A 20,730-nucleotide genomic window follows, 5' to 3' on the forward strand; every position below is an offset into this window, starting at 1 on the left:
GATGCCATCTCCGATGGTGAGTTATTTATGTTCGCAGATAACACCACCATCTTTACTATTGGCAAGGATGTTGACAGTATAATAGTAATTTTACAATCTATCCTGAGGCAAGTCCTTTCGTGGTGTACCTCAAACAGACTGACAACTCATGAGATTAAATCTGAGGCATTACTGCTCTCAAAGCGTGCCTTCATTGGACCACTGCCACAATTGAAGAGCGGCCAAAACTTCCTAAAATTTACAGACACAGCACAATGCCTTGGGCTAGCAATTGACCGGCAACTATCCTGGAATGATCATGTTCAAATTGTGTGTAAATCATTCAACAAGAAACTAGGTGTTTTGAAGAGAATTAAGTTTTTACCTAAGTCCACCTTGGAGACTATCTATTTCAAGACCATAATCCCATCCGTCCTATATGGTGTTGCTGTTTGGGGGTCATGCTCTTCGGCCTTACTGGAGAAACTTGAGCGTATTCACGCACGAGCTACGCGGCTAATCTATAATCTACCGAGGGAAACAACCATACATGACTTGAGAAATCTAAAGGGTTGGTCTCCCCTTTCCCACTTCTCCACTGGAAGACCACCAGACACGTCTGTAATACAAAGAGTCTCATTTGGGGACAAGCCCACAGGAACGATCACTGCTGTTGCATTGAGAAAAATGGCAGCAGATGAATATCCCAAAGCGGCTCAGGCTATTAATCCCACTCGACCGTGCCATATGGCACTCTTATGTAACACCCCTCAAATTCCCAAGCATGCCATATGGCACTCTAAATTAAGGTCAATTCTAACCAATAAGAAATGGTTATTTTTGTTTTTTCTGCCCTATTGTGTTTTCAGCATAGGGTTAGAGTAGAAGCTCAGTTCAAGCCAAGTTTCAGGGGTGGTGCTCGTATGAATTTATTGAGAAATTGCAAGTTGAAATTTGTTAGCGTAGTTTTAAAATGGCAGCGCTCTTAGATTTAAATAGCAAGGAAGAAGAGTGCATTGGCTTCACTATTGAATTGAGATTCAAGCAAGATAATCGTGAGTTAGAATCTGACATTTCTGTTTCATCAGTTGACACAGAGGATTAGTCAGATCTCAATCTTAGTGATCAGGAAAGTGGCGATGAATACAAACAAGAGTGGAACCAGGACCCTTGTCCAGTTGTTGCGAATCCGTTTGTCACAAAGTTTGTCACAAATGCTGCCCTGGTTGGGGATGTTAGAGGTTACTCGACCCTTAGCTTTTTTAACTTAAAGTTTAAGGACAGCAATTTTGACAGAATTGCAAACGAAACAAATCGATATGCGCGGCAAGCAATGGAAACAAATCCGGACCCTGCTTGGCATGAAACCGACACCTAAAAAGTGAAGGCATTCTTCACATTAAATATCCTGTTTGGGATTAAACAACTCCCCAAAATCTATTCCTGCTGGTCGAAAAATCAGCTTCTCAGAGTCCCAGAAGAGCATAAGATTTTTCTGAGGAACCGTTTTGCGAAGATATCCCAATATCTTCACCTAAACGATAAGGACATGTAAACCATGACAAATTATTTTGAGTGTGACCTCTTCTTCATTCTATTGTAGAGGTCGTTAAAAGCAAGCACAGGCTGTCAAAAAATGTTTTGATCGATGAGGCAATGATTCCTTTTAAAGGAAGACTTTCCCTAAAACAATATATGCCGTTAAAATCAGTGAAGAGGGGAATTAAAGAGTGCAAATGCACAGATTCGTCGAATGGCTTTGTTTGCGATTTGGAGGTGTACACAGGAAAACAAAGTTATGGTAATCCCGCACAAGGACTCGGACACCGTATTGTCCACAATCTTACTTGCCTCTTGGAAGGCAAAAATCATCATGTTTTTTTTGATAATTTTTCACTCACTCTCGTGGAAGATTTTGCTTTAATTTATATCTGCGGAACTGTTCATAGAAATCAACAAGGCATCCCGCAACAAAGTGCCCCTTCGACTCCACCAAGGAGAGTCATTGTTCCTTCACAAAGAGAATATTGTTGTAACTGTATAAAAGGATAAGAAGGAAGTTTATTTTTTGAGCTCCCAATCCGATCCCGTGGGGGAACGACACTGTCAGTAGACGGCAACACGATGGAATGGTGATTCAAGTTCCTGACACCCCAGTCATGAAGACCTACAAAAGAATATGGGTGGTGTAGACCTGAACAATCAAAAGCGGGGCCATTACGTGGCTAGAAGGAAATCGAAAAAGTGGTGCTGTTGTCTTATGTGGTTCTTTGTGGACGTTGCGATTGTGAATGTGTACATTTTGGAAAAACTGTCCCCGCATCACCAATCAAGAACCCAACTGGCCTTTCATTTAGATTTTGTGAAGTTGCTGATCAGAAATTTTCTAGCATGGCAATTGCCCTCAAGTTCTGGGTGCCTAGAAGGAGGGTTTGGCCCATAAAGTTCTCTAAAGGTCGCTGTAAGCTCTGTTTAAAGCGAAAAAGGGAGACGTGGTGCAGAATGGCTTGTGAACTCTCCAGTAAATGCATTTGTTTAGACTGTTTTAAGAACCATACCGCAGAGGATCTTTCTTGAACATTGGCACTAAATTTGAAATCTCAAGCTTGGATTTTTTGACCCAAGTGATGGCCATTGGCCCTGTAAAATCAATTATAATTATAAAATTAATTACAGCTATAATATTAATCTACAAGATAATAATGTAAAGGGTTCGTACGCTTTTTTGGACTTAAAATTCAAGGAATTCTCAAGGACTTTCAAGGACTCCATGTGCAGCAAAATCAAAGGATGTTCAGCTTCTCATAGTAACGATTGTACCAAGCTAACAGACCGGTAAAAGTCCATGTCCTCTTGAGTTCATCCACAACATTCGCAATTTTGTCCTCAATGTCTTTGCGAGTCACCTCCTATTCTTTTGCAGTTCTCCTCAAACTATGACTTTGTAATCCACACAAGTTTCCCAGTATCCTCTGCTTTCTATGCAAACTCGTCTGCTGATTTAACAAGACCATCAACATCAGTTTCTAAACACCTTTTCTTTTTAAGTTCATCGATTTCATTGACTAGCTCTTTTCGCTTCAGTTGTACACCCTCAGATGTTTTCTCCCTCTATGGTGTGTGCAGTTCTACACCCTCAGATGTTTTCTTCCTCTTTTGGCTACAGCATGTGCAGCTCTTGGATGGTGGCTGCACATGCTGTAGCCTCTGCTCCTCTTGCATTTTGTATATTTTTATTACAAATTCTGTAACTAGTTAACCATAGATTTTCTCTTAGTTTTAATATATATACTACTGTAAATAGCTCTTAATCTTTTTTTTTTTAGCGTCCCCAAATTAGTAAGGGATTTTTCCCTAGCTAGACGGCTCTTGACACTTTTAATAAAGTTTGACTACTATTACTACTTTGTTCATCAAGATACAATGAATACTTCTGCCTAGCTCCTGCAGCTGACCAGAGCAGAGGTTTGTTGATTGAAACAGCAAAGACACCTCCCACAGATTGTACATGGTCTTATACCAGCCTTTGAGAAATGAAGGAGCACTCTTGAAGGTTCTCAACTTCCAGTTGACTTATAGGAGTAATGAGACATCACTTTCAATGCCCACAAAATTTCTGCCTTTAACGTCTCATCACAAGTGACACTTTTTTCATCACCAATCCAGATGAACTCGCAGTGATAGACTTTGTGGGGTTAAGCTTAATGTGTTCGCCGCTTTCAGATGAGGTGGATTTTGAAACTACTTTGGCATCGTCACTTTTACTTGCTGGTTGTTGAGAAGAAATGCCAAAAAAATCTGGGACGCTTGCTAATGACCTTTTCTGGGAGGTCAGTGTTTGATGTTTTTAACTCGTGAATTGCGCATATGCGCAAGAGCGAGTTGTAGGTATGATGTGATGAATGGCACTTGCTCGCTCGATTGGTTGATTCCTGTAAACTTTTAACTATTTTAGGCTTTTGAATGCATTTGATAGTTTTTGATGACAGATAAACAAACGAAATGGCGACCTTTGTTGCTAAGAATAGTGTTGGGGCGAAAAAGAAGCCAACGATAATCTTGAAAGAGTAAAAAAGTATATGTTTTTCATTTGTGAATTAATTATAGTTTGCCCAATCTCCGAATACTCTTTTATCTCTTGTAGCGTATATTTCATTTATGGAGTCAATACTTCAAAATGCAAGATTTACTCGAGGATGGCGGATTTGAACCACCTACGTCGCTACCCTGGGACTGTCATCTACCGCCTACTTTTTACCGTAAGTCCACCGAGCCTCCTTGAAAAATTGCATTGAAACTTTACTTAATTATAATTTTTACATTTAAAACGCTGATGTTTTGGTAATTTCAACCGCAGGCTCAAACAACTCGAGTCGCTGCTCAGCGATAGTCCAATATTGAAGTGTTGCCCATGGCCAACTGCTCGTAAAGTGACTTGTTTGAGGCTTGTTTGGTATTCCCGGAGCTGTATTGATGTTGGAAAGTGGTTCACAAATGGGAACTGCATTGAAAGAAACTCAAGCATAATAATTTCAATCAATCGATATGCTGTTTCTTCAATGGGTTAACTCACACTGTGTATGCGTATGTTATTAGCGCACTGTTAAGTTTGTATGTTTCCAGATACCTTGAATTAAGGATTTTTTTCTTAAAAATGTGTCCTGGAGTGAGGAACAGGAAATTCTAAAGATGAGGATTGATATCACTCAAAATGAGTGTAATTATCAGTTCTCAAAACAAGGAATATGCACTGACAGTGAGTGACAAATACTGCCTAAAACTGATAGCAGAGTCCTTACTTGAAGGTGACTGAAGTTTCTCATAGTAAGACCTATTTTTTTCAAAATGAGTAAGTAAACATCTCAAAAGAGAGCACTTACTCCTCAAAGATTGTTAAATAATACATCATCCCTATGTCCTTGAGACAAGGATCTCAACTCCAGGAAGTAGTTCTTGCTATCATTCAATATTTTGTGCATGTAAACAGGTTAGCCAGGCCATACTACAAACTCAACAACAACTTCTAATCTGACATAATCAACCCAAATTGTGCTTTCTTTAAAATGTTCTACATTATTTTGAACTTAAGATACCTGCACAGCAGCAAGTTTTATTTTGAAGCAAGACTTAAGTTACACCTCACCTCATTTGATGTAGATCAAAGCTAAGTGACATGGCTTTATACCTAACACCAATTCTTCAAGAAATGGCACAGCTACATGTTAACTTATGCTGAAATTTTAACTATTCAATATTAATCTTCATTCAGATTTACCATTACTAAAATAAACAGTATAATTATAGTGGCTTCATGACAAACACAAATTCCTCAAGGAATAGGTATAGTAGCCTTTCCTTTGAATCATACTGAGGATTACTCTTTCTCTTTGTCAAAAATCTTGTAACAGATTTGCCTGTACCTAAATGTTCGTCATAGAGGCTTTACACGTAGGACATGTCCTTCAAGAAATTGATACTGCAACTTTTCTTTTGAATCATATTAAAGATTAAAGCAATAATAAGTTGACAGTGACAATAACAATCCCTTTACAAGGATGAATATCCTTGCTGGTGTATGACTATAATTCTGTCAACAAGTGTTTTATATTAGTTTGAGATTCTTTACTCTGGTTCAATAATTTTTTGTATAATAATCACATGACCGTAAGTAAAAATTACAAATGGTAGCAGTTTACATTCCATGCTTATTCTTGTGGAAGTTATAAATTTATGATTTATTTTGACAACCACTTTGATTGTCATTTGAAATTAAAAATTTTTGTGAATTACAAGCAACAAGGATATTCCTAGTGCTTTATATTTAGGGTAAACTAGGAACACTCAAAACTGTGGTCTTGTTTCATGAATCACAGATATTGAGTGTGTTGAAAGAAAAATTAATGCAAAAAATTTTTTCACATTATATTATAGTTATATTTCCTTGGGAATTTGACAAGCACAATTCCACAGATATTTCTGAAATTTTGGCAAGCATTTAACATAAATCTAGTTGGAAGAAGAACCTTTCTACATATAGAATGAATACTTGCTAAAAGCAAGGATTTGAGATATTTATTCAATAGTGGAAATACCCTTAAAATGAGAATTCAGAGTCATAATTCTTAAAACAAGGAATATAAATCTTATTTTTAATGGTGGTATTCTTAAACTGAGGAACTTTCATTGGAGAGTATAAAATTCTTAAAAGCAGAAATCTTGATCCTTACATTTCAAGGAATTGACTCTCAAAATAAGAAAAAAATCCTTGTTTTGAGTATCCACTAACTTACAATAAGAATTCCGAAAAACATAACCTTTAGAGTGGTGTGAACATCCTTGTACTTGTTTTCATCCTCATGCTAATAATTATCTCAGAAGTGCAAGACAGGCTTCAACCGCTCTACTCAGTTGCAACACAAGCATAGGTATAAACATAACAAGCTAATGAACAAGTGCATGGGCACAGCTGTAACATAAACATGAGCACAAGCGCTCAGTCGATGTTATGTTCAATAGGGACATGGTTGGTATAAGCAGTATAGTGCTTGCTGATTGCCTGAGAGTCTTTCGCTTGTGTTAATCCTTACGCTTATGCCAACCAAGTCTTAACTACACAGTATAAACGTAAAAAGAAGGCAATGTTTTGATAATCATATGCATATATGCTTACCCGTGCGTTCCATCCAGTGCATAAGCTTTTACATGCCTATCAGTTGCATCGCAAGCAGTATTTACATGCTTGCAGTATTTACATGCTTGCATTGCAAGTAAATACCGAGCTCAATATTGGAACAATATTTTTATAATAAACAATTTTATAGTAAACAAAACAGCACCCTTTTGAACTTTCATTCCACAAACCTTTACAGTAAAATCTAGAACAGTGATTGTCTTGCACTAAATCCTAATCAGGCCATATTTTCTGTCTTTGAGGCCTAATTTAGTTTCACATCATATTCCTCATAATGCTCATTTACCAGTCTAACAATTCATACCCTAGTATGGACATCAAACACCCATTTCTATTGACCACACAAATAACATTGGCTTATCCAATTCACGAGTTGGCTCACAGAGCCTTTGATTTCCTTTTAAGTGACTTGTGAGCGCCGACTCTCCCATGCTCGAAATGTCAACATCCTTCATGCACACGATGCATTGTGCCTTGTGCTTGTCACCCTTGACTTCTCATAGCCACTCTTTATAAAGTGATTTCTGAAGCCACAAGTTGCTGAAAACACACTTGCCAATTGTTTTCTTTCACTCGTGTAACAAAATGCAAACAATCAACACCACCCAAAGAAAGGAAGCTCTGGAAAGCACATGGCTTTTCACAGAAAGAGTGAATAGTACAAAATATTTAATTGGTCCTTAACATTCCAGACATTCAACCAATCAGAGCGATGAATACAACCAAGAACAAGAGAACTCTGCCTGGGGTGACTGATCCACGTTCGGAGTGGTATCAATCCTTTTCATTTATTCTTTTACTGTTACATGTTGCTACGTTTCTTCCCGTAGCATATATTTTCATAAAAGGCACTCCAGAATCTAAGTTGGATGAAATTGGCTACAAATTTCAAGGACTTTCCAGCACTGACTGCAATTTTCAAGGACTTTCAAGGCCTTGAATTTTTATTTGAGATTGAAGGACTTTCAAGGACTTTCAAAGGTGCGTGGAAACGCTGCAGCTCTTAGAAGCAGCTGGCATGGAGAGAATAAAGAGAAGTTAAAAGTGTCGAAATTGTGAACGTCTTCATCACACTATAAAGATATGGTCTGCTAACTGTACAAAATGCCAGACTGCAGTTTGTTGTGCCCACCTTAATAAAGTTGATGGAAGATGGACACAGAGAGGTACCTTATGATTTCTTTCTGATGATGATTATAAACTGATAATAAAATACCATATCAAAACAACAATAACTATAGATGTGTGATTGCGATTAACTCTTCTATTTAGCAGTCCTCTCTGGTTATGTGACGGTGTCTTTTTCCATCTCCACGAACAAAAGTAAAAACAAGCTGATGGTCATCCTCAATTTCTGACCTCACACACTTCTCCCCTCCAAGCTTGAATTCCATTATCGGGTTCCTTTCTGTCAACTAAAATCTCGCAATTTCCTTGTCACAAAAGCATAACCACTATTAACCTGTTTAAAATCTGTTGAACCCATTTGAATCAACAATGATTTCCATGAACATATACAGCCAAAAATTATGCAAATTAGTGACTCTGCATTCTTACTTACTCTTGAGATTGCATATTTAATTTAGTTTTCCTTGACAATGGTGCCAAGATGTCACCGGAATGTTGGACTTTTATGGTTAGTTTTTAGCTGTATATGTTCATCCCATTTGACAACCACAAAGCTGTCTAGGTCGTGATTACAAACCCAATAGACTTGCTTGTTTCTTTCCCTTCTTGCACAAGCAGCAGTGGCAATACTCACTTCCAAAACATCCGCTTCCACAGAAGTTTCAATCCTGATTTCTGGATCGTCCTTCCTTTTAGAGTATAGTTTTCGCTTCACTTCCTGATACAAGCAGTCTTGGAGGAGATGCAAATGATCATCTCTAGATAGACCCTTCCACGGTTTTTAGCGGCCATATTGTTTGGGGGTCAAACAAAACCTCGTTGCATAGCAACGAGCAATACATCGTTTTGTAATTAATATTAGATGCGCGTCAGTACCTTCACTCAATATCTTAACTTTATACAGGGAAAATCCCTTATTTTCGTCTCCAAATCTAGTGGGAACAAAGATAAGGCATTACTGAAAGTAAGTGCCAAATTTTTTGGCGAAATACCTTTTCATCACTACGTTTTATGGGCAGATTGATATGTTGTTTGAAGGTGACATGTTGTTTGAAGGTTACTCCCAAAGTTGCAATCATGTTATGCCACTTTTGTACAAAGTGGAGCATGCAGTCTCTATGGGCTTCACTAATCCTTCATGTACATCTGTACCATGCAGATGGAATGACTGCACCTTAAGAGAAGTTGAACCTAAGAAAATCAAAGACTTAAAGGCCATAAGTCTCACTTGACCTGTGACACTAAAAACCTTATCTACTTAATTCAGTGTAACCGCTGTAACTTACAATACATAGGAGAAACTAAACGACGTTTAAAAGACCATTTCAATGAACACCGCCGTACCATTGATAAACCTAACTCTAAATCTAAACCTACTACAGCAGCAAAACACTTCATTTCCTCTCCTAACCACTCTACTCACGACATGGAGCTAATCGCCATCGAAAAAGTGTTTTCCAAGAGAGACTCGATAAGCAAGGCCAGGGAAGCTTTTTTAATTTCAAGACGCAACACTATTTATCCAGATGGCCTTAACGCTTGTGAAGAAATGTATTAGTTTCTAGTTATTTATCCAATTTACCTTAGTTCATTTCTATTTTTGCCCACTATTTCTATTTTTATTGTTATCTCATTGTCATTCAAATTAGTTTTACATATTTCCACTGTTACATCATAGAGCTATCTATGAAGCATCACCCCAATTCTCTGTTAATTCACACTGCACCTGAAGAAGGCTGGTTTGGCCAGCCGAAATATAGTGCTCTGTCTTAAAATTTACTTATCTACGTTGTATCGGTCCTGCCTCCATATCTATATTTCATATTCGTTATTTTGGGCCGATCAGATAATCGCTTATCCAACGTACAAGAGTAGGAGTATCGTCCACGGTTGCCTGCTGAACATTTCACAGTTAAATATAAGAACTGATTCACACAATACCTCAACCCAAGAAAGGAGGGAAATCAACTCAGATTTGAAGAAAACTTTTGATCCTCGCAGAGAGTGTGAACGTGCTGTCACTGAAGAAAGCAAAAATAGATTTCTTGCAAAATGGAAAAATATTACTGACAAGTCTGTGATTTTTAAGGCTGTCGAAGAGGAAGAAGAAAGTCATGATGCACAAGACTTACCTCTTCCACTGAGCCAAGATGCAGAGAAATTTGCCTCAAAACACAAGGGAGAAGGAGAGGTAACCATGGTGATGGGCTTTCTTGAGTCACTTCACTTTAGCCAGAATCAGTGTGATTCCATAGAAAAGGCCACTAGGGCTCAAAGCCAATGTACAGAATGGGTGGAGCAAAGGAAAGGAAGGATAACTGCCTCAAAATTTCATGAGGTTCATACCAAAGTGAAAACACTGATAGCTGGACACAAAAAGGTGGTCAAGACCAAACCCCTTATTGCCAGAATTGTTCATCATCAGTCCCTAAATAATGTTCCAGCTATGCAAGAAGGGCGAGTTCACGAGAAGGATGCATTAGATGCTTTTGTAAAAACAGAGGGCCCTAAGCACACCAACATGCAGATTTTTCAGGCAGGCTTATTTGTAAAAAAGGATCTCCCTTACATTGGGGCAAGTCTTGATGCTATTGGCACCTGTGATTGCTGTGGAACATTTGTTGTAGAATGCAAATGTCCATACAGCATTAAAGGTGAAAGGGTTCTTGATGCCTGGAATAGAACAGAGTTTTTACGGATGGATAGTGGTAGAGTATGTCCGAACAAGGGACATAAGTACCACACCCAATCACAAGGGGAAATTGTCCTATCAAATTGCTCTAAGGGGTATTTTGTTGTGTGGACACAAGTAGGTGACCCTTTAGTAAAAGAAGTTCTGCCAGATGAGGCTTTTAATCAAACAGTTGAGCAGAATTTAATTTTCTTTTACAAAGGTTATGTTGTTAAGGCTTTGCTGGGCTTATTGGGTATCTTTTACTGTCCAAAATGTGAATGCCTGTGCTTGGAACCTGATGAAATTGAGAAGGATGGTGAAAATAGTGTCTGCTGTGATCAGTGTGAGCTGTGGTATGACTGGGAATGTGAAGAGCTCACTACTGAACCAGGAGAACTTCACTGGCTATGCTCCTCTTGCAGACAGCTTAAATCAATTGAATGAATTAATCACTTTCATTTAATATGTAAGACAGAAATCAGCATTATAGCTGTACTCCTTTTTGTTGAGTTTTTTCATATTATATAGGTATCTAAAAGTTATGATGGATATTTCCTAGCAAATGAACAGCTCTTAGCTTAATTTACATGCAGTGAATGGGCATAACAGTTTTCAACTTTTGCATGTAACTGCAAGACTGTCTAGCGAGAATACAAGCACTAGTAAATTTGGTTCTCTTTAATACATATTACCCACATAGGGGAGGAAGAAGATTGGATAGGCTACAACATGTAATGAGAATGTAATCACAAAAGGGCAGGCAGCTCATTGGCATTATATGACCTAAAATCTTTTTGACCCTGCCTATTGCCTGCTCTACATAGATGCGCACATTTGCCATCCTTGATGTTTCTAACACATCTTGTGATGGCATTTGGAAGTTCCCCACAGTACTTAGTGGAATGGCCAAGGTAGCCTGATATATGGCCAAGTCATCACAAATCTTGAAGCCTGTCAGCCACTTGGTCAAATGGCTTAAGGTGGTTCGTGAACTTTCCATGACAATAAATTTTCTGATGCCCTACCCCCATAGCAATCAGACACAAAAGAACTTAATGTATTAGGAGTTATTCCAATCAAAAACTTAAATGTGCAATGGTGCTTATAGTCTGACCAACAAATAGCCTGTATCTCTAAGCTTGATGGTGTTTCAATAAATACTTCTGAACAGTCAATAATGCACCGAACTTTAGAGTAGTATTTTTCGAAGCACTTTGATAGCACTTTCTTTGTCTGCTCTTTAGAGGGCCACTTCATAAGCCATGAGAGCTCACATTTCATTAGCTTTATCCAGGAGATAAAAATTGAACTAACAACAGTGTCCGATACTGCAAATCGAAATGCCAGATCCCCAACAGACAAAGCTAAGCGAAGCCTCATCATTACCAGTAAAAGTTCCTGCTTAAGTTTTAGTTTCCTTGGGGGCCAGGTTTCCTGAAATTTGGGGACTCGTCCATGGTCATATCAGAGTACCTTTTGGGTTTCTCTGCCTCAGCTTGCTTATCCCCTTTCCAGTAAGTCATATTCTTAGCTTTAGGCAGTAAGTACTCAAATAAGGTTCTGAAAGAATCTGTATTTTGTATGCCAGTATAAAGTCAAACATCAGCATCTCTGGTTATTTGTGCAGAGGCTGTACACAGTGTTAACTCCGGGGAATCGTCTTCACTTTTCATCAATTCATCACTATTATCTACCGGTGTTACCTCTGATGGGCCGGAATGTACAACTGACGTTGCAGTCTCCTTTTGATACTCTAATCAACGCCGCTTTTTGGGTGACTTAGTATACTGAACAGTCAGTCGTGACTTAGTATTTGAATGCTCAAAAGGAGTCAAAAAAGAGAGTGGGTACTGGGTTGCTTACTGAAGGCTTCCCGTCTCGAAAATGATTGGAGCAGACAACAACACTCTCCCTTGACTTTCCTATTGAGAAATCTTTTCTTCCCTTCTGAACCTGTCAAGACCATGCTTCAATTAATTATTGCTTGGGCTTGTGGAATGATAACTTCTGTACATGTGAGTGGATGACCCATTTTTTCAGATATCTTCTATCATTGTTACAGCCGCCAACAGAACTCCTATCTCCAAAACCTATTTAACCAAGGGTTTCTTTTTGCCGAGTTAATGGTTTTTTAAGAGTATGTTAGCCTGTCTGGACGAAAAGGTTTAACGAGCACGTAAACACATTTATTTCAATTTTTCCTCTGCACAATTAAGTTACTTAACTACAAAAGTCATTCGAAAAAGCAGTACTCTGACCTTTTGGCATTATGTCGGCCGCAAGGTCAAGTCCAGAGAAAAACAATCCCAATGTTCCCATAAAATGCAGAAAAGAAAAGGGTTTTCGCCAAGAGGAGAAAAAGTCACACCTTTATTAATGTCTTCTCTTTTTCAGCGATGAATATTAATTTTTGTTCCTGAACAAAGCGAAATCAAACGAGGGTAGCGATGCGCGTCTTCTTATCATAAGAGATTCTGTGGCTTGTTGCTACGCAATGAAGTTTTGTTTGACCCCCAACCAACATGGCCGCTAAAACCGTGGAAGGGTCTGTTCCATGGATGGTTTAAATTTATGTTCCAATCACACTACAGGAAAGGTATTACCATAACATGGCCTCCACTTGTCGAATTTATCCGTTCAAGTGTATTTTCACTCGCTCGCCTTTTTTAACTCAATTTCATAAAGGTGACTGTTCTTGTGATGCTTTGGCATTCTGCCCTTATCAGCTACAGCTCTTAACAGGTTTATTTTGTTCATTAATCGCTTTAGTGCTTTGATTTCTCTTTTCACTCTGGCTGCCATGTTTGCTCTTACAATTTGCACATTAAGTTTTTGGTCATTCACACATCCTATATATGTGTATCATATGTCCACAAGAGTCTGAATGCAAGTTAAAGCAAATGTTAACCCTTCTATGAAGTGACTGATATGAACTCTCTCAGGCATGCATGTTGAGGCATTAACCCAGGATGCAAAAGCCTTCAAATCACTGGTAAAGTAGTAATGTCAAATTAGAGTGAAGGAAAGAATTGAGAAAAATTGACTGTACCCTTGTAAGCAATGTTACACTGGAATGGATCAGAAGTCAACAGATCCTAAGGCAAAGACTGAATCAGACATCCAGTAAGGGCCCCAGTCACAAGCTGAACCAGTCATGGGAAAAGATATGTATGTGTATGCATCTTTCTGCTATCCAAGAGAGGCTTTGTTCTCAGTTAAACTGCTATTATGTATTTCCTGGTTCATTTGCTTTACACCCTTCACACTTTTGCGTATCAAGCTGGCAAACACTAGAACAGCCTTCCAATGGCCTTTAAAGGACAAATGCTTTTTTTTAAAAGCAAGCTCAAAACCTTTTAAAACGAATGTAATTACTGCCAAGTAAATTCTACATCGATATTTTATTCAATCTATTATTAACCCCTAAGGGACGAACGACTGCCACAGACGTCGAAAATTACATCACCTCTTTTTTGTTGTTATTTTCAGTCTGACTGTGGGGAATTGGGACAAATCTGTTGTTAAACCGCTGGTTGATGTAATAAGGCTCATTTCTGTGAAAACAAATCTGCGAAACTCAAAATAGGCGATTTTTAGCGAATATTTCACTTTGTTACTTGAATATTTCGCGTCAGCCTTTAAATATGGCGTTGCCATATGTTCAGCTTGTACTTTGCTAGCAAAATAATTCGAAATGGCGGCTGCAGAGCCGACTGGATTGACTTTTGTGGATGAAGACGATCTTCCTGTAGCATTCCTTCGTATTGCCCACATGGATTCTGACAACGAAGCGCCCTCTGATATCGATAGCAGCGAAGATTTAATGTGGTCATCCGTGATAAGACCTCCACAAGACAGAAACTTCAATGAAGAGGTTGGTATGAGAGTAGAAATGGAAAACAACAGCAGTTGTCTTCACTATTTTGAACTGCTCTTCACTGATAATGTTTACCAGCTGATTTTGAATGAGACCGCGAGATTTGAACGCCAAAAACGTCATCTTGATCCAAATTCAAGAGGTCATCTCCACAATTTGACTGTTCCAGAACTGAAGGCATGGCTTGGTCTCACCTTAGCAATGGGCTTAGTGAAAAACCCCAACTTAAAGTCTTACTGGTGTAATAAATCAGTTATCAAGACTCCATTGTTTCCAAACACAATGTCGAGAGATCGCTACCTTCATATTCTGCGGTTTATGCACTTTGTTGACAACAACAATGCTCCAGACCCTGCTGACCCTAATAGAGATAAACTGTGGAAAATCAGGCCATTTTTGAATGCTTTGCTTCCAAGATTTACCACAGTTTATTCACCATCACAGAATTTGTCTGTGGATGAGACCCTTATCAAGTTCAAGGGACGTGTACAATTTAGGCAGTTTTTGCCTTTGAAAAGAAGCCGATTTGGGCTAAAAGGTTTTGTCATAGCAGATTCTGCAACTGGCTATGTCCTTGACACTATGATTTACACTGGCAAGGAAGGTCCTGCAGTCAGCAGAGACTTGGCCATGCGTGTTGTCCTCAAGCTAGTGGAACCTTACGTTGATAAAGGATACCGGTTGTTTGTTGACAACTGGTACACCAGCGTACCGCTCTTTTTGGAGTTGGAAAGAAGAGGGATATTAGCTTGTGGGACTGTGAGGGGGAACAGGAAATTCCTGCCAAAGGACATTGTTGACCAGACAAAAGAACAGGTCAAAAGACTAAAGAGAGGAGAATCCCTCTTTCGACAAAACAACAACTTAGCTTGTGTCACCTGGAAAGACAAGAAGCTTGTCCACCTGCTGTCAACTATTCCTGAGGGTTTAGATTGGTCAGGTGGAAAGGAAAGTCAGATCCAAAGGTCGGTGGCAAAAACAGAACTTTGCACAACCAAAGGTAATCAAAATGTACAATTCCCATATGGGGGGAGTTGGTTTGGGTGATCAACGGATAGCAACCTGCTCCAGGCTTATGAAGGGAAATATTTGGTATTACAAAATTTTCTTTCATATGCTTGAAGTATCTGCACTAAATGCACACATTATGTACAAGAGAGCTGGGCATGGAAAAGTCACCCTAGCTGCATTCAGAGAGAAACTTGTGGAGCAACTTATTGCAGGAAATTCTTTTCGAAGAGACACTACCAATAACCTGTCAGTGATTGCGGCCCAGCTACCAGATATCCGCTTCAACCATGTGCAGTTCCACCATCCTGTGAAAACTGACACTCACAAAAAGTGTAAGGTACACATACAGCGGGTGGAAACAGTCTATGAGTGTGCAGTTTGCCAAGTGCGTATGTGTCCAGCACCTTGCTTCGAAAGATACCACACTTTGCAAGAATATCTATTTGACGATCCCAAAAGAAATAATTCTGCTAAAAGGCTCAAAGATGTGACTGGTAGACCAAGGGCTGGACCAGGCAGACCTCCACAGAGGAGGTCAAGATAAATTATGGCTCCTTGCAGACCTTGATGCAAGTACAGCAAAGTTATGTTTCTAAAGTCAGAATAATGGTAAACTGAACTGAACTGTGAACTGGCTTTAAAACTTTTTTTTATGAAATTTAAGTTTACCATCCACATCTACTCAAGAGATTTGCATTATTTGGTTTTGTTCAGTGCTTAAGACATGCTTTTGCAGATATAGCAGTTGATATTAAGAAAGAATCATGTTCCAAAAAAAAATGTTATTGTCCAAAACTCAACCAGTTTAAAAAAAAAACTGTTTTATTTGCCTTTCTGGATTTTTCAGATTTTTTCTTTAAGAAATATTAAGTAAATTTTTGCACTAGAAGAAAGTGCAGGATCTCTTCTTTTTAAAAATGCATGGGTTCATGGGGTTTAATCATATTTAAAAAAATTACAGTGGAAAAACTGGTGTCGTGTTTAAAATTGCGGGTAAAATACCCCTCCCCCCAGTCCCCGGGGGGTTAACATTATTATCATCAACGCTACTGTGACATGAAAAGTGGGCATATGCTTACATCTTAGTCTTAGTTTTTTAATTAAATAAATGCCATTAAGAGTTGCTTAAGCTGAGAGGGATAACCAGAGATGGAATCGATACGATGGACCAAAGGAAAAGCTAGATCCTGGGTCAGTTACTGAGTCAAACACTGAGCAGGAGCATGGGTTCAACACTAAACTGTGACTGCCAAAGGAAAAGGAAAGTGATACTGCAGTCTTCCTTTCAACGTAATTTGCTTTTGATTTACTCCACGTTATGAAATAATAAAGCATACCTTGATCCTTAGCAACTAAGTGCTCAGCCATAACACTTTAAAGAAATTCAAATATTCAAGATTTGCCCAATCCTTCCACCCTTCTGGATAATATTCAAATCATGTACAAAACAAGTCTGTTCAATGAAGCTGTGGTTTTCTTCAATAGGCAGAGTGCGGCAAAACCTATCCCTGATTGTCTGGGACAGGTTGAAATTTAGTTCAGACATGTAAACCTTTGATATAACTTGCCCGTGGGACAAGGGCATTTCTACTAAGGAAGAGTTGGTGTTTGTACAAAGACACAGGTCTAGAGCTGAAAGATTTTGACCCAGATTCTGCAACTGATCAGAGGCTCTTATCGTCTTGCTCAAACAAAGGGTCACATTTTGTCTGAAGCCAGTGCAACCTCACCCTCTGCTGTTCAGTCAGAACGACACTACAGCAAAAGGAGAAGTGGAACAAGAACAGGAGGATGACAGCATTCTTCCCCCAATGCTACGCTTTGTTAATAATAGTGATAACATCATGGAATAAACAGTCATAACTACTAATGAAGAGCAATTTCTTTTTAACATTGTGCATGATATAACAAATTATTTAGGCTTAACTAAAAAACAGTTTACTTTTAAAAGGCTAATAACTGTGATCGATAACATTAAATGTCCAATTGCTTTTGAGTTTGAAGTTTTGAAAACACTTTTTGGACTAGAACTCTTAGGTTTCTGACAAACAAATTTGATACAGTGCTTGTCTGAAGGAAAAGTGAATAAGAAAAGTTTCCTCTTACCCTGATTAGGCACAATTAATTTTGATAATCTTTTTACTAGCAACACTTTGTTGGAACACTTGCTTGCCCAGAAACCGAAAATGGTTTTAGTACCAGCATTCAACTTGTGCTTCCCCAGTCACTGGCACCAGACATCCCATAAGCCCCTGCACAATGCCCCATCAGCTGAACATCTTGGTGTGTCCAAAACTATTGAATAAGTGCAAGTAAGGTTTTTTTGGTATGGCCTGACACATGATGTTGACAATTGGTGCTACCCTGGTTATTCATTCAAGCGGGTAGCACTGGACACCATGGGACCAACACCTATCACTGAATCTGGCCACAAGTTCACCCTAATAACTACTTGAAAGAAAGAGGCATTTTTTAACCAAAACCAAGAGGCACAGACAGTCCCTGAGAACTGGTATGGGGCTCCAGAAAAGATCCACTCAGACAAAGGACAAAATTTTGAAGCCCATTTGTTCCAGGAATTGTGTGTCCTGTTCAGCATAGATGAGACTCATACCTCTTCACACCACCCAGAAAACACATAATTATGCATCTGAAACTGTTAGTTACAACCAGAGAGATCTACCAGCCTGTGCAAAGAAAAAGATTTGCCAAGATGGAAAAGTCAGTGCTCAATAAGGCAAAGTGGTGTTCAACTGATGGCACAATAAGAGAGAAAAATCTTTCATATCAACCAATGTTCCGCCCAGTCAGCCTGCCATTCAAGAACAAGGGATGGCCAACACATCAGCATGGAGAAACCTCACATTGCAATCTTTACACCTAGCACTTGGAGGGTGCAGACAGAGCCAATCAACTTCATTTTATTATCATTATTATTACTATTATCATTATTATTACTATTATTATTATTATTCTACAAGTGGTTCTTCAAGCAAGTGATGGTAGCAATACAGTTGTTATTTAACTTTTCTAGGGCTTGTTATGCTTTAGTTTTGGAATATTTTAAATCCTGTTTCTCACAGCCAGTGAAAACAACCCTTGATCAAGTTCAGGCTTGATCTCCCTAAGCAACTGATCCACAGTTTCTCGTAAAGGTAAAGAAAGTAAGAAAGTAAAGGTCTCAAGAGCCTGCACAGCACTGCATTCAAGAAAGGCCCAATATTTTTGTTTAATGCTTAGGGAAAAAAGCAAAAGTGTGCCATTGCAGCAAAGCCTGCCACAAGACATCAAAGGTTACAAGGTTGAGACATGTCTTGAGTGCAGTTTCTACCCAAACACTGTACTACAGCAAGTTCCATGATCAAGCCAGCTGACGCTCTTTTCAGTTTTAATTTCTATAAATTTTGCTTTCTTTATAAAAAAGTAGTTCAAGTTTTAGGCTTTAATTGATAACTTCCTATCAGAGATCAGAAGGAATGATGACAAATTTGACATTGTCACATTTCTCAGCTTTCAATGCAAATTGCAGTCTTATTTAGATGTGTACACATTTTTCAATTATTCTATTAAAAACTATTCCGGTTTATTTGTTTTTTATTTTACTTTAATTGCCCCCTAAATCCACTGAGTTAAAAATAAATACAATAGCCATAACCATAACATAGGAAGAACATTGCAATCAGAATTCCATTATATGTAATCTGGTGTAGATAATTTAGTACAAAAATGTAGTTTGTGTAATGTCCAATCCCATTCAATTTACCAATATTGCAAAGGAGCAGATGGTCCCTGCAGCAAAGCAACTTAAAGTCAAATGCAGTATCACCATACTTCTTTCATTAGAGAAAACTTGGCCATTGCCCTTGCAAGCATATTTGTGGAAAAGAAGTTTGTCATATTACAAACTGAAGATCTTAGAAATGTTGACTGCAAAAGTGAGGAGGAGCTAAAAGTATTTTAATCATGCTTGTTTTTTACCTTGTGAAGGTATGGCCTGGCATTAGTTTGTTGTTAAAATATTTATTTGACGACAGAGATGTGTTTGTTTCATATCATAACTAAAGGCAATCTCAGATGAACAATGAATCAAACTCTTTTAGGTGAACTATTCACCAAGTTGGAATCTTGTGGCTAACTTCGTTTAAAGAATGTTGCATGTGTTTCAGCAGCACACAGGTTGAGCTGCTTCTACTTTAAGCACTAGGACAGGATAATTGACATTTTTTGTTGTTTCCCAATTTTGTGCGTTTACTTGCAACTCTATATCTGAAGATCTATTCAAATACTTTATCAGAGCAACTTTTCAGACTATTGTTAACAAGTTGCCCTAGTCTTCAAAGTGTTTATTTAGATGCCCTAGTCTTCAAAGTGTTTATTTAGATTTGATGGAAGACAGCACAAGTCCACTGCATCCACAAAAAAGGTAATACTCAGGATTGTGGAAATTATCGTCCAATTTCACTTCTAAATATACCAAGTAAGTTATTGGAAAGTATTGCGTGCTTTCAACTCGACTCTTTTCTGAATCAACATAAACTAGTTACTACCTCCCAATGGGGCTTCAGGAAGGGTAGGTCCTCTGAGTTGCTGCTTCTTAGCATGACAGAAAAATGGAGGCTTGCCTTAGATGAAGGAAAATCAGTTGGTGTAATCTTTATCAACTTCCAAAAGGCATTTGACTGTGTGTCTCATCAAATTTTACCTGATAAACTTCAAGCCTCTGGTCTATGTGGGGACTCACTTGACTGGATTGTTAATTACTTGAATAACCGCCACCAGTTTGTGACTATTAATGGTACAAATTCTGAGAAAATGAGAGTAACTTCTGGCATACCCCAAGGCTCCTTATTGGGCCCAAGACTTTTCAGCATCTTTACAAATGACCTACCTTTGTCTGTTGACTTAAAGATAGAAATGTTCGCCGATGACTCCACTGCCTACATCATTGGAAACTCTATTGACTCTATTTCAACCCAAATTCAAATTCTCTTGCATCAACTATTCAATTTCTATACGTTAACAATCGCGAAAGGCATACAGTTAAGCTTAAATTAAAGCTTGTAGTTGGCTCACCTTTGCTGTAATTAACTTACGTGTCCATGGTTCAACCTCGGCACAGAAACGGCTTAGGTCACATCTGATTTGGTCATAATGTTGTCTCCGCAGACCTAAACAAGTCAAAAGTCGCGTCAAAACTGGAAAAGAAAAGATTTATTCCACGATGTTACGAGCTTAACATTAGCAAACAGTCTGAAGACACTCACCATGTAACGACTTCAGTCATACACAATCTCCGACCTCTGACTTCACTCCATTGCTAAGTAAAGGATGTTGGAAAGGTATATGATTGGTTTATTACCCAGTGCCCGT

General features: G+C 38.6%; 1 protein-coding gene and 1 long non-coding RNA gene across 2 annotated transcripts; one reads left to right on the forward strand and one right to left on the reverse strand.

Moving 5' to 3' along the window:
- Positions 1-1,188: 1,188 nt before the first annotated feature.
- On the reverse strand, positions 1,189-20,686 carry LOC111326525 (uncharacterized). Its single transcript, XR_002694457.2, has 3 exons — positions 20,625-20,686; positions 20,434-20,528; positions 1,189-2,975 (listed from the first exon to the last, which is right to left on the reverse strand). It is a non-coding gene; the product is annotated as an uncharacterized LOC111326525 (long non-coding RNA).
- On the forward strand, positions 8,752-10,916 carry LOC148728355 (uncharacterized). The gene is made up of 2 exons (XM_088762947.1): positions 8,752-9,012; positions 9,681-10,916. The coding sequence occupies exons 1-2, from the start codon at positions 8,824-8,826 to the stop codon at positions 10,914-10,916; spliced, it is 1,425 nt and encodes a 474-aa protein (XP_088619073.1). The 5' UTR covers positions 8,752-8,823.
- Positions 20,687-20,730: the final 44 nt, after the last annotated feature.

Source organism: Stylophora pistillata, chromosome 6 (assembly GCF_964205215.1).
Source record: "Stylophora pistillata chromosome 6, jaStyPist1.2, whole genome shotgun sequence".
Classification (NCBI taxonomy): Eukaryota; Metazoa; Cnidaria; class Anthozoa; order Scleractinia; family Pocilloporidae; genus Stylophora; species Stylophora pistillata.

Excerpts from the sequence above, each read along its gene's own strand:
- LOC148728355 (XM_088762947.1), top strand. The coding sequence starts at position 8,824 with ATGTTGTTTGAAGGTGACATGTTGTTTGAAGGTTACTCCCAAAGTTGC. Across the intron at positions 9,013-9,680 it reads AGAAAATCAAAGACTTAAAG|GTCCACGGTTGCCTGCTGAA; the intron begins GCCATAAGTCTC and ends AGTAGGAGTATC.